At 35.8% G+C, this 14320-nt stretch overlaps 2 protein-coding genes across 2 annotated transcripts; one reads left to right on the top strand and one right to left on the bottom strand.

Moving 5' to 3' along the window:
* Nucleotides 1–1968: 1968 nt before the first annotated feature.
* LOC142614936 (dolichyl pyrophosphate Glc1Man9GlcNAc2 alpha-1,3-glucosyltransferase) lies at nt 1969–6929 on the bottom strand. The gene is made up of 4 exons (XM_075787584.1): nt 6131–6929; nt 4139–4345; nt 3492–3729; nt 1969–2470 (listed from the first exon to the last, which is right to left on the bottom strand). The coding sequence occupies exons 1-4, from the start codon at nt 6830–6832 to the stop codon at nt 2058–2060; spliced, it is 1560 nt and encodes a 519-aa protein (XP_075643699.1). The 5' UTR covers nt 6833–6929; the 3' UTR covers nt 1969–2057.
* A 2380-nt stretch (nt 6930–9309) lies between these two features.
* Nucleotides 9310–13963, top strand: LOC142614888 (ATP synthase subunit delta', mitochondrial-like). The gene is made up of 2 exons (XM_075787533.1): nt 9310–9705; nt 13404–13963. Exons 1-2 carry the CDS (start codon nt 9439–9441, stop codon nt 13746–13748), a joined length of 612 nt encoding a protein of 203 aa, XP_075643648.1. The 5' UTR covers nt 9310–9438; the 3' UTR covers nt 13749–13963.
* The last annotated feature ends 357 nt before the right edge of the window (nt 13964–14320 follow it).

Raw genomic sequence — 14320 nt, 5'->3', positions numbered from 1 at the left:
ATTATCTACTGTTGTTCTTAAATTTGGTATATGTTTATATAATGTGAAAAAGTATGCTTAGTAATATATTAAAAATATAAATAAATATATTTTTAATAATTTTTTAATCGCCGAGTCCCGCCGCACCCGCACCCACCTTTTTCAAAAATTGCCGAGTCCCGCACCCGCACCCGCACCCGCACCCGTGCTTCATAGATACCAAAGCCTTAATGAGTTTGGGAACCAACTTAACCACTAGGATTGTTAATACGACTTGTGTAATCTTTTGATAGTGTAGCGATGCAATCTTCATTCTTATGTTAATCGGTTCCTACTATTCGTCATGTTGAACTCGTAGTGGCCCAGTTCGTATGTGATCTTGATTTTGCGGCTATTTGACCTTTCAAGCATGGCCTAACAACTAAAGCTTTTACCCAAAACGGAACCATATTGATTTGTGTTATGGAGCGTTTCTTGTACATCATATTTTGTTTTGGTACCGTTGATGATTTTGTTTTGGACATAGAGATAACTTGGATGTTTGATTTGGGTGAGAGGAGCAACTGAACAATGAGAAAGAGGAGAAGAGCTGATGGGTGAGAGAGAGGGGAAGAGCTGTTGGGCAAGAGAGACCTGAAAAAAAAAGAAAAAAAAGAAAAAAAAGAAAAAAAAGAAAAAAAAAAGCATTTGTTTTTAGTCATTTGTGAAAAGGGTGTTTTGGTCTTTAAACAGTGTGTCACCTAAGTAAAAATCATGTACAAAATGTGCTATTAATTTCTATCTAACTTAACACAAAGTAATGTCAAGGTGCAAAGTGTGATAAGTGTAATAGTTTATGGTACAAAGTGTAATCTAGTGTATAGTTTAGGATGGTAAAGTATAATTTTCTCTAAGAGTATTGAATGTTCAAACTTGGGTCAATAATAAAAGTAAAATGTTTAAGCTTGACTCGAGTTTGAACCAAGTCTATATAAAATATTTAAGTTCCAGCTCATCAAAAAATCCAAAAAATTGAGCTTGGCTTGGTTCAACTTGATTCATTAATCAAGTCAAGTTTGAACTCAAGATCAAACACAAATACATTACTAAGCCAATTTTAAGCATATTATTAAATCCATTTGGTTTCGATGTAATACAATATGAGCTTATTTTTCAAATCCATACGAATCTTACAACTAAGTCCATGATACGAATCTTACTACTAAGTCCATGAAACGAATATAGGCTCGATTTGTTTTTCGACGAGCCATATTGGTCATGAGCATGTTTTCAAGTTGTTTATGAACAACTTGTTTCTTTTACAGCCCTGTGATAAGAAATTTTGGAGCACCTAACGGACGAGGAGAGAACACAGAAGAGGGTAAAAAATGGGTTCAACAAAAGAGTGAGGTAATTTATAGATAACAACCCAAAAAACCCCCCCACAGTATTAAGAGTTTAATACTACTGTGTCTACTGTTGGTTAAGCTTCCCCAACAGCCTTGCATTCGCCCTTCTCTCTTTGTCACTCAAAATTGGGGCTCCAACTCGCGTGACTCTTTACACCCAGAGAGAGAACCACTATAGCTCCCTAAGCTCTGATTTTATCATTTTTGCCAACACTAACGATTGTAGACAATTAAGTAGTAATCAAGAGGGAGACATAATCAAGACACAATCCTCTGATAATCACAAAAAACTGATAAGAACTACAAATTTCAAAAAAAGAAGGAGATGCACAATCAAGACCCCTTTTTTTATAAATAGATAAAATCCAAGATCTAATCAAGACAAAATTTATCTGGGCTGCATGAGCTTGGTGATCTCAACGACATTGTCAACAAAGATGTTGCTGATGTTCTTGCTGTTGTGATCACAATCAAAATCCTTGAGGGTCTTGATGATGAGCATGGTGGTGGAGGGGATAAGCACGATGTTGCGTGGTGAACATGCCTCATCAAAGGCGATATTAGGGTACCTTTCTGCATAGTGATGCATTCAATGCGGTATTGCACAGCAACAAAAATCATTATGCATTCAATGAGGAAAATGCACTTTGCATGTCATATTTCATGCTACGCAAATGTAACTCAAAAACATTATAAATTAGGAGATCTAATGATCCATCTTAACTGCCAGATCCAAGAGTACATGATCCCCAATCCACAATATATGGAGATCAACATAAGAGGTACAAAAGGAAGCTTATCACCAAAAATTAAAGGATGCAAAAACTGGCTCCATATCTCAACCACCAAAAGGCCTACCAGATAACTCTTCTCAACCCCACCAATAACAAACCCTTCTTTCTTGTCAGCTCTATTGGAATTTCCCTTTAATTTTAATTGTTCATCTTTTTTCTTTATACGTGCAGCTGCTTTAGCTTCTTCACCCTTAGTGAATCGTGCAGAAAATGCTAACCACATTATAATGGAGTGTAACAGCAGCAAGAGAACTTTAATTGGGTATTCTTGGGCTTCAAACAGAAGTGGGAACAATGAGTAGCAGGACACTGCAAGCAAACATAAAAGCAATTATCCACATTAGTGTCCAAGTTGAAGGTAAGAAGTACGAATGCCAATAAATGGGGGGGGGGGGGGAATCTCAGTTAGGGTTCAGGGTAGCTTTATTATCTTAGTGAATTGTTAAGGTTCTAATCTAATTCATTTAAAAAGATTAATTGCTTATAAATTTGAATTATTTTAGAACTACCAAGTCTACTATACATAAATTTTGCATATTGCTAAAAAAAAGTTAGAACTTTTCACGATTCTGCTTTGGCCTAATATAGCATTCAAAATGCCACCTTTTATGTACTCAACAAACCTTATCAAAGAACTACACCACAACTTGTTCACGATTCCTGCTCAATCTAGGGTCATATTTTTTAAGGATTAAATATATGATTGAAATTTCAGAGTTTATGTTTGAATAATTTAAAGTAACGGATTCATGTTGGGTGCAAAAAAACAAGGAAAGTGCCTAGTAATAACGTAGGATTAGCTATGCAATATACAATGACTTCACATAGTAATCATGAGGGCAGAAACTGTCAAGGATAAAATAAATAGCAAGTAAGAAACTAAGCAGCAGAAAACAGTAATGGAGTTGGTAATAGAGTCTATGGCCAAGGTCAAAAAAAGAGTAAAACGTAACTCATTAACCTTTTAATCTGCCCTAGAAGGTAATCTGGGGATAGGGAGATTAAAAAAAAAAAAAAAAACATAACTCAAAATAATGATAGTTCTAGCTACTCCAGTGCACACAGGAAATCATGAGAGATTATGCTTGTTCAGAGAATTACTTCAACGCCAAGAACAACAAAAAACCAATCATCAACTAAAGACTTTATCTAATTTAAAATAAGTTAAGAGTTAGGAGAAAGCAAACGCTGAAATAACACAGCAGCATTTAGCTAATCCTAGACCATAACACATGCATTTTGAGGCATAATAACCTAAATAGAAGCCATAAGTCCCACAACTATCCCCTAGTAGCTCGTAAAGAGATGACACAAGCAGGAAGAACCATACCTATTGATAGCCAGAAGTAATGCCTTGCATTTTCCAAACTTTGCACTGCAACAAAGGCAAGAGGAATGACAAAATGGAGTGATGCCTTCTCATGAACATGCCATCCAAATAAGAAACCACACGTGTAAGCATAGGTTACCCATCTACTAATCATCCCTGGCCGGGGATCTCTCCAAGCCTTGATGAGGCAAGGAGATAAGGCTAGCAGGACCATTGCGAAGGTTGCCAAGGGGGTGATCTGCCATTGCATTCATTCAGATATAGAAACTATAAGTCTCTCCAACATTTGGAAACGAATTTAGATAAAATAGAAAAGGCAAAAATTTATCAATTAAATAACTTGTTCCTTCATGCTGGAAGTGAAAAATGTCTAATAACCACTCAATAATCTCTTATAAAGTAATCACCTCATGAAAATAGAAGCTTAACAATTAATTGATAAGTTCCACCCCCCCCCACAGCTAGGCTATACTACTAGAATGAGTAACACCAAGCTATGGAACTATGGCAAATTTGTAAGAGATCAAATATCCAATGCTCATGCATTCAACAATCTTGATCAGCTTTGGTAGATTACTGGCATTGGGTTTCGTCTAATTACTGTCCATTATAAGTGCATCTTAGTCAAGTTTGCCATATATAATTACCTGAGGTAGTATAGCAAAAGGCGAGGAATCTCCAACTAGCCCACCAGTAAATGAAGCTTCTGGTGTCTGAATAGCAAACCCCAGCTTTCTAAGCAAAAAAGCGAGTCCTTTATCTAGTATAATATAGAACACCCAAAAATTTGGAGCCCAGTATGCATGGCAAAGTCCTCTGCCAAAAGGGAACATACGGCGAAGGACCTGTTGTATCTGCAAGGTAAGAATTGAATCAATACATACTAAAAATCAACATAAGTGAGGAGTAATGGCTTCCAGTTGTCACTTGTTAAGGAGGAATATGTATCCTCCCTATTTACACAAAGCGCAACACACTTGCATGACATAAAATATCGCAGTTGTTGTTTTTATTAATTGACTATAAATGTCATGGACATGATGAGTTCCACATGTATGATTATGATGTAGGTAAAACACGAGAAACTGATGTGAGGTGACAGAAAGTAGAAGTGCAGCAAACAATCTTTTAGTGAGGACAAAAATGTAAAGTAGTGAGCTAGTGTGTTTCATCCTATAGTCCACTTTTATCTAGTCTTTAACTGTCCAAACTAATGAATAGTGAATACTTGAAATCCAGCTCATATTAACATAAATCACAGGTAATGCAAGGAAAAATAAGGGAGAAAAGAGGCATTCAGTCCTATAGAAAACGATTTCATATATAATTAAAAAATTCCACTTAAATACATAGGATGTGCATAATTAAAAGTAAGATTTGCATGTAAAATATATAATGATATGTTGCAAGTACTCGTTACCGTTTACCACCATAAGAGCAATTAAACTAGTAGTAATTAGTTCACTGTAAGATTCTTGATCATGAAAAAAGAAATCCATGATGAAACTAAACATAATCATTTTGAACAGCTTTCTGACTATAGCATTTTGGTTCTAAAGTTGTCAAATTAGCCATTTCAAACCCAATCAAACATGCTGGACTTTTACAACACATATTTCAATGTGTGATTATAATCACAAAAAATGATTACTTACACATCAGACAATAATTACTTATTAACCTAAAGCTTCATGAGAAGAACTGTTATTTGTACATTTAATACATATTTTTTACAAGTAATAAGAATTTTATTGAAAAAGAGAAAAAAGAAAAAAGTGAAGCTGATAAAAGATAAAGCAAAGTTAGAACATTGTTACAGAGAAGTTTCAGTTCGTTTTTTTCCTAATTTTCAAAAAATATTAAATAGATAAGCAAAAATATAACAACAAAACCAATATCTCAATTCAACCATAGAGATTCAAGATCAATTTTGACTATTTAGACCAAAATACTTTAAAAATGTTAAAAACCCCTAGAAAGTGGAATATTTTGTTCCTCAAATTCTTCACACACTCATGATAATTAATCTTGAACTTCTCCTTGCACCTTCAGGTTTTTAACAGTTTTTATGTGGATTGACAGATTGAGGATTCCATTACATGATTTTAGAAGTTTATTTCTGAATTAGAACCCAGTAGGATAGGACTTCAAAATGTAGTTAATGGCCTAACATACAACTTAGCATTTAAGCTTACATAATCAGAGCAGATTTTGACCTCCAATCACCTTATGGACAAGATTTTTGTTCAATAATCATAAGTTTACCTCTTTCCTCAAAATATTTCTTAACTGACAATTTCCAAGCCAACTCCTTGGACACGCATTAACAAAAAGAACTTATTTTATTCATCAAAACAAGCAATGGTTGCTACATTAACACAATACACCAAATAAACATGACAGGCCTAGACAACATTTTTGCAAAGTTTGACAAATAAGAAACTCAATTCTAAAGTCTAAAATTTGAGTATTTAGCTACTAGCAAATACACAATATAACAATCTCAAGTCTAAAGTTTGATTCACTAGCTACAAGCAGATACTGACCAGGCATAAATTTATTTCTACAATGGCAAAGCACAACACAATGTAGTACAAAACACCATACCAAATGAGAATTCAAGTAAAAACTCAATTCACCTGCCCATGATAGATAAAAGGCCCATACGCCACTGCAAAAACCGCCACAACAACAGCCCCTAAAACCGAAAGGCGCCGGAATCCCTTCACCAATCCACACCAACAATAATGCCTAAACAAATACACAAAATAAACTGGCGCAGCCACAGCAAACAAGTGCTTAAAGCACAACAGAACCGCAAAGAAAAACCCACCAGCCAAATCCTTTCCTTGCTCCAAAAACGAAAGCGAGATCAACAAAACCCCCAACAGAAACCCATTGTACTGGAAATGCAAATGGTCCACAATCACAAGCATTGGGGACCAAACAACCAATACCCAGATCAAAATTCGCTTCCTTGAATCCAAATCCTTGGTCAATCTATAAACCCCATATAAAAGACATGAATCAGAGAGGCTCACAGTGATTCTTTGGAAGAAAATGACAGTGTTGGAGGTATACTTGAGACCCTTTTGAAGGTCAACGATTTGGGGGTCAATGAGGTAAGCGAAAATGGAGAGGAAGCGTTCGAAGTATGCGAAGAGAGGAGGATAGTCAAGGGTCCAAGGGCTGGTTTCGTCGAAGTACCATTGGGAGAGAGGGAGAGAGTGAGTGAGAGCAAGCCAGTTGCGGTGGACTTCGAAGTCAGTGCTGCGGTAGGAGGGGATGAGGAGGAGCTTTAAGCAGGTGGATATGGCGAAGAACCATAAGAGGTCTGCCATTGATGGATTGGTTTGGGTTTCAGTTTGTCTGTTATTTCATTTTCTTGTAGAAGAACTGAAAATTGAGAGAAATTCTCCTTCATGGCTATAATGCTTATTGGCTATATAGGGAAGGAAAAGGAAAATCCAACGTGTCTTAAATTTTTCTTTTTTTCCTTCTTGTTGTTATTGTTAGTTTTTTTTTTTTGGCTAACTAAGAAAAGGGCTCTCCACTCTGATGGAACTCGTAAACCCACCCTACACGACCATAGGTAATATGATGTGTATCATCGGAGATTTGTTAGGGCTATAATGTGTATCACTAAGTGAAATGATATGAGTATTCCTTTCATCAAAACACTCTCGTAGCTGTTGTTGTCAAAATTATTAGAAATGAGATCTTACATGGTATTAGTGAGAGAGTTCAAGGATCAGTACGTGAATTGTAACATCGTACTTTTCGATAATAATAAAAATAAAATAAAAAACTAGAAAATACTTATAATTATAATTCATAATATATATTAAAGAAATACGGAATAAAAGTAATTTTTGACACAAATTACTAATAAAAGGCAAAATCCCAAATTACAAATACATAAACAAAGTTCAAAATTCAAAATTTGCAACTCAAAAATACCAAGTTCTAAGTTCTAGCACCACAAAAATACATGATGTCTCATATAAACAACTCAAAACAAATAACAATACCTAATGTCTCACATAAACAACACAAAACAAATAACAATGTTTCAAACAACTCCACAAACACACTCAATTATCAAGTCCAAAATTTTGGTTATCATGTCTATGTTAGGCAACTAAATAACTAATTAGCACCAGAATTAACAAAAAAACAAAAAACCTCATCATCGACGTTGATGGTCTCTATCACAGTAACACCACAGTGCTCGCACTCACTCTCTACTCTTCAGTCTCTTCTCTTCTCTTCTGTCTTCCGTGAATTTGTTGAGTAGGCTAAGCCTTTAAGGTGACGTGAGACTTAGGGGTTTTTTTTTCCCTTTTTTATTTTATTTATTTTTTATATCAATTTGGTTTGGAGCTGCTTGGCTGATTTGCTTATTACTTTAAAAAAAAAAAAAAAAAATAGTCTGGAGCATCTGGGTTCCTTTTCGAGGCCCAAAATAAGCACCAAAAAAGTTGAATTTTTCTTCATAGAATAGGATATTTTGTATCGCTATGGGATCATGATCCCACACAAATCCCACTTCAATAAAGATCTTGTTGAAATCTAGGTATTGACCAATAACGATGAATTCGACAATTTCAAATTTTCTAGGCCGCTAGTTTTTGCTAACACTAAAATTAATAAGGCTTAATTTTGGGGGAAAAAGATTTCATATTTTTTTTATGCCATTGATGGTATGTTTTCAAACCTTCATGCTTCAAAGTTTTGGACTTTTTGTATAGAATATAGATTTGGGCGATATATATATATATATATATATATATATATGTCATTTAAACTTTAAAGTTTAAACACTTCCACACCTACCTCTCATTTTTTGATACTTGTTTCTACTAATATTGGAATGTCAACATGTACTGCGGGAACAAGATAGACAAGAGAAAGGCAAGATTTAGTGGTAGCAAGAACAAGGATGCTATCAGAAATAGAAAGACTAAAATTAATGGGCAATATCACATCTCTAGTACAAAGTGCACAATTTTTCAGTAGGCATGCAGCCAAATGTTTCTACAAATGCAACAGAATACAACATAAAAATCATGGGTTTAATGTTCACTAAAACCATTGATATTCATAACGTTATTAAGATATTGTTATATATGTAATTTATCAACGAAAAAAAAGAAGAAGATGTCATTACATATGGGAACAGACCATAGCACATCAACCAGGCCTTGACACCTTGTTGACAAATTCATCAAAAGGAGGACATACTCCAATGCATTTAGAAATTAGAATTATCCTCAGGCAGCATTGATTTGTAGTATTGCAATATTACTTGGGCAAGATAACCTGTACTTTTCTTTAGAGTATCAGCCAATCCACTTGTTCTCTACCCATCAAACCCCTCTAGAATCTTTATTCATTATCTAAACCAAGTTAAGAGTTAGTTTCAGTGCTCCAGTGCATTAGAGCTGACACGATGCAGACACATGACAAAAATTAGACACATGTTCGTATCATGTCGGTTCTAGTACATTGGAGCCGACACAATTCAAACACGTAATATAAATTGGACACATGCTCCTGTTATGTTGGTTTCAGTGCATTGGAGCCAACACGAGTACTTCTAAACCACCCTATAATTTTGGAGGATTTAATCTTATTGATCAATAAGATTAAGATGACCAAAAAAGAAAGTTAAAAAAAAAAAAAAAACAATCCATCAAAAAAGGAAAGAAAAACCAAGGACCAATCCAACACCACAGAAAAGGCCAACATGTTAAGGTGGCAAACAGCCCAGCCCACTAAACTAAAGCCTAAACATAAAAAAGCTTGTGTCTTCCAACAAAACAATCCAACCCCATTTCCACAAAGTACCAACCAAACCAAACACGCACACACACTCACCCACGCACGCACACACTCTCTCTCCGACCCTGCGAGACCCGAGCGATCCCAACTCTCTCCCACCACCATGTTCCGCCGAGCCACCGGCCTTCTGGCCCGACCCATTATCTCCTCAGCCAGAGCCAGGACTCGACCCTTCTCGACCGATCTCCCAGTTACTGAGGCCGGCGATTCAAACTTCATTGAAAATTGGAAGAAACTGATCCCAAATATCGATCCCCCAAAGACCCCTCTCTCCTTTATGCAGCCTCGCCCACCTACTCCATCTTCCATCCCCACCAAGCTCACCGTCAACTTCGTTCTTCCCTATGCTTCCGAGCTTGCCTCCAAAGAGGTCAGTCAAATCTCTCACTTTCTTTTTTACTATTGGGTTTTGTTTGTTTTGGTGTAATTTTATGTGGGTCGAGTTTAGATTTTGATTCTGCGGTCTTGTTCTACGCTTTTTATGTCTGTTTGAGGAATTTTTTGACATGGGTTTGCTTTGTTTTTGTGTGATTTCAAATGGGTTTTCGTTAAAGTTTGTATATCTTCATTGGATTCTATGTGAATCACAGTGGCTTTCTTGCAGTAATAGAGTGACCCATGTTGGGAAATGGGTTTTGTGGCTAGTTTTGACACATTTTTTTCGATTCTATTTGGGGTTTGCCCCAAAGAGAAAATAGGAGTAGGTTTGGGGCTAATCAAAGATCAAGAAATGAAATAATGAAAAGAAGATAGTAGCTTTGGAGTGAGCTGTGAGCACGGGCATTACTACATCCCTTAATGTTTTCTATACCTGTTTGGCATTTGGGTCATTAGGTTTTGAATTATCCAGATATGTTTTTTTTTTTTTTGGCCTTTAATTAGGTTAGAATTAATCGTTTCTTCTGATTGGTAGTTACTAATTACATGCGCAATGTGTATGGTCTTGAATGCGCGGACTTTCCCTCCAACTTGCTCTTAAAAGTGGAGGAGGTGTCATTCAAGCTAGAGCTCATTGGCAATAATTAAATTATTTCTTAAGTTTGGGTTTAGGAACCAAATTGTTAATTTTGAAGTCTTTCGATATTGAAGCCAGATGGATGCACACTTTGTTGATTCTATTGGTAAGTAATTGTCATGAAAAATGTTAGTCTATTTGGTACTTTTTCCTTTTCTGTCCCCTCAAACTTGGTTGGGATAGAGCTCTTGAATAATTCGGTCCTGCTTGCTATAGTGCTTCTATTTTGTGAAGAAGCATTTAATACCCAATAAGGTTCAAAGAGTGTTGTGCTGAAGAGAATATTTTGAAATAAGCAAGAATGTATCAGTTTTTTTTCAAGAAAAATTCGTAGAGCATACTAGAAAATGGATTAAGGACTAACTCATTTCTTAGTTTTGGAGCAGAATTGTAAAATCCAGGAAAATATGGTAGTGGAAGGCTAGGTCATGATGAGGTGATGTCCAAAGACTGGGGGGGCAGCTTGGTGAGAATAAGGGTTTAAGCCACTGTTGGCACAGATCATGATGAGGTGGCTTCCAGACCACAACAGGCAGGTGGAATTGGATGAGTGCCATTAGATAGCATGTTAAAGATTTAAAAAATTTTGTACACAATAGAGAGTTTTTGCCTACATATTCATGTTAACCTTTCACTACAAAAATTGTATACAATATTTTCCTTCATAATTCCGCCACTTCTAGTTTTCCCCAGAAAAGTCATAAATTATCAACAGGGCACTGCATATTCTTACTAATTGCCTTTCACATGTATTGAGAAAGTGGAAGTAGGTCCTTGTCTGTTGAATGTTCTGAGGGTCCTTTGTCTTCAAAGCAAGTCATGATTCTTCAGATTTTGAGACCAAAAAATCACCTTAGTATACACGATGTATACAAATGGGGACAATACAATCAATCACTCAAATTATAGTGATCTATCAAATCACAAATCGAACATAAATATTAACAGCCCACAACTGACTTCCAATCCAACAAAGTTTTAAAGAAAAATAATTTAAGATCAGGCAGAGTTCTTTCAGAATCCTCAAAGCTCTGGTCATTCCGCTCCCTCCAAATATATCACATCAAACAATGGGAAATTGCCTTCCAAATAACACCATTTAGATAATGACCTAATCTTCCTTGCCAAGAAGCTAGTAAACAACCACGGTCTTCGGCATTACCCAATAAACTCCAAATAAACCAAACACCATAAACCACAGCCCCTTAGGCCTTAGCATCAGGGAAATGAAGTAAGAGATGATTCACTAATTCCCTGTTATATTTGCACAAATAACACCAATCCAGTACCCACATATTCCTCTTACACAGGTTGTCACATGATTCTTCAGAATTCCCCTAGGAGACAAAAACGTTTTATGTGTTTCTTGCTTTCCTCTGTAAGAAGATTAAATATTTCACAAGGAGCTTGTTAAATACAACTTTCGTTACAATATTTTCTTCATCTTTTCTCATATAAACTAAGGTAAAAAAGAGCGAGCACACACATAAATCTTGGTAGCACTAGTCCTAGCATATTATATGAGCTTACAGTTTCCACATTTATATCTTGTTACCCACAAGAGATTGAGTAGAATTATCTTATATCTGCACCTTATTTAATATTTATATCTAGAAACCTGTAGTCTTTTCACTTCTATTTTGCTTATCATGTTCACTTTTTATATAAAAGAAAGTCGATGGTACTTATAGTGCAATAGACTCTGTTGTGCCTTAATTTGATAAATTGTTTTTACCAAACCAAGGAATTGAAGGAAGAAGTTTGCCTGAAAGATGTAGCCAATGATTTGAATCTCAAACCTTTGCTCATAAGAATGGATTGGAGTAAATATCTGGGTTCTAAACACATCAGGTGCATGTGTAACTTACCAATAAATCGAAAATCAAAAGCAGAAGAGGTTTACTTCATCCAGGGGTGGGTTGCTAAAAAATTTTAGCAACCATGAATAGTAAGGTTGTATATATACAACCTACTATTCATGGTTGCTAAACATAAAGTAAATATAAATGTACATGAAAGTACAAAAAAGATGAAAGAGAGAGAGGGGAGAGAAGAGAGAGAATGAGTTGATAGGGTAGTTTATATTATCTTATTGGGTTGTATGTAAGAATTAAAACTGGGAAGTTGGGTGTATTGTTAGATGAGTTGGTAAAATAAATAAAGTAGTGTTTGAGGATGTAAAATAGGTATTTTTTTTTTTACATCCCCCATTGCTCTTAAAAGTCTATTTTTCATTTTCTTTTCCTTTTTTTTGGGTTTCTTCTCTGTCCCTCTTTACCCTCGTACTCTTAACTGTAGCTGCCACGGTAGTGGACATAGCCTTCACCAATCTCTAGTACGGGCTTCTAGGCCATCCCCTAGCAAGTGAAGTGCTTATGCCCCTTTAGAGATAGGGGAGAGCAAAAGTACTCATTCTTTTCCCTTGAAGTATGAGACTATGAGTAATCACAAAATGTACTTTAATTGTTTACGAGGCTGTTGTGTTTCTTGTTTGTTTTCTTCTATTTCAAGGAACTCATATTGAACTTGTTTGGATTTATGTTTCCCATTTTTCCTTTTTAAAGCTCTTCTAGCCAAGTCGCTTACCAATGTAATCCTATTGATTGTGCTTATCGTTTTTGTTCTCAACTTTTCACTTATCCTTACCTTGAAGAGGAAAGATTGATTACGCCATTATTGCGTACTGCACAAATTAGTCAGCCAGCACTTTGGATTTTATGTAGGAGTCAAGTGGCTGCTCAGAAAGTGAAATCAATATGTTGAACTTTAAAGTTTGAATAGTAACATTGTTTGGCCAGTTGTATTATGTTCATTATTTTTGAAAGTTTACTTGGATATACAGTATTTGTAGAATCATTTTGAATGGTTTAAACAACAAAATGACCCATTATAAATGCTATGCAAATCAAAATACTTGCATTTCTGCATGTCCAAGTGGATGAAATATGTACTAGTACTAGCTTGTAGAGTATAATACTTGTTTTAGTGCATCTGAAGGAAGCTTTCTTGCCCATTGTTATAACTTACTGTTCTTGATGCTTGTGTCTTTACAGGTTGACATGATCATAATACCAGCAACAACTGGGCAAATGGGTGTTCTTCCTGGACATGTAGCAACAATTGCGGAGTTGAAACCTGGGGTCATGTCAGTGCACGAAGGAAATGACACAACAAAGTATTTCGTCAGCAGTGGCTTTGCTTTCATCCATGCAAACTCATTTGCAGATGTTATTGCTGTGGAGGCTGTGCCTCTTGATCATATTGACCAAAGCCTTGTCCAGAAAGGGCTTGCAGAGTTCACTCAGAAGCTGAGCTCAGCCTCAACTGACTTGGAGAAAGCCGAAGCTCAAATTGGAGTTGATGTGCACAGTGCCCTCAATGCTGCCCTCACAGGCTAGAGTTTCTTGTGATTATGCTCATCTTTTAATTTAAGACTTTTTCTCACCTTTTGTTTCTTTAAGGATGCCCCATTGACACTTTGATTTGTCTCCTGAAGCCAATATTTCTAAAAACATTTGGTTCTTGTATGTCTCTGAATGTGGAATTGTTGGAAATAATCTTTGGAACTTGTCTTCTGGCATTTAGAAAGTTGGAGCAGAACTTTCAAGGAACATGAAATTTTGCCATTATTCTTTCATTTAATTTTTTTTTCTTAGACTCTCTTTTGTTGTAAAAAAAAATTTCAACGTAAATTTTTTTCGGTTGAAGACATTTTAAGGGAAAATGTGTTCTTTTTTGGTGTTTGGTTGTATTTTTTTTTAAATGCTTCAAAACACATTATATGGTGTTTCGCTCGATGAAAAAAAAGTTTCACATCTCACAACCCACTAGATCCACGTTCCAACAGACCAAATCCATTGAAATGGAGAAACCCTGAGACCCGCCAGATCTGAGAAACCCAAAGACCCCACAAAACCCCCAGCAACATCTTAGCAACAACCAAAAAAACCGTCACCAAAACGCACAAAAA

This window comes from Castanea sativa, chromosome 11, assembly GCF_040712315.1.
Source record: "Castanea sativa cultivar Marrone di Chiusa Pesio chromosome 11, ASM4071231v1".
Lineage (NCBI taxonomy): Eukaryota > Viridiplantae > Streptophyta > Magnoliopsida > Fagales > Fagaceae > Castanea > Castanea sativa.
The sequence above is the reverse complement of the archived record's forward strand: the minus strand, read 5'-3'. Positions and strand labels throughout refer to the sequence as shown.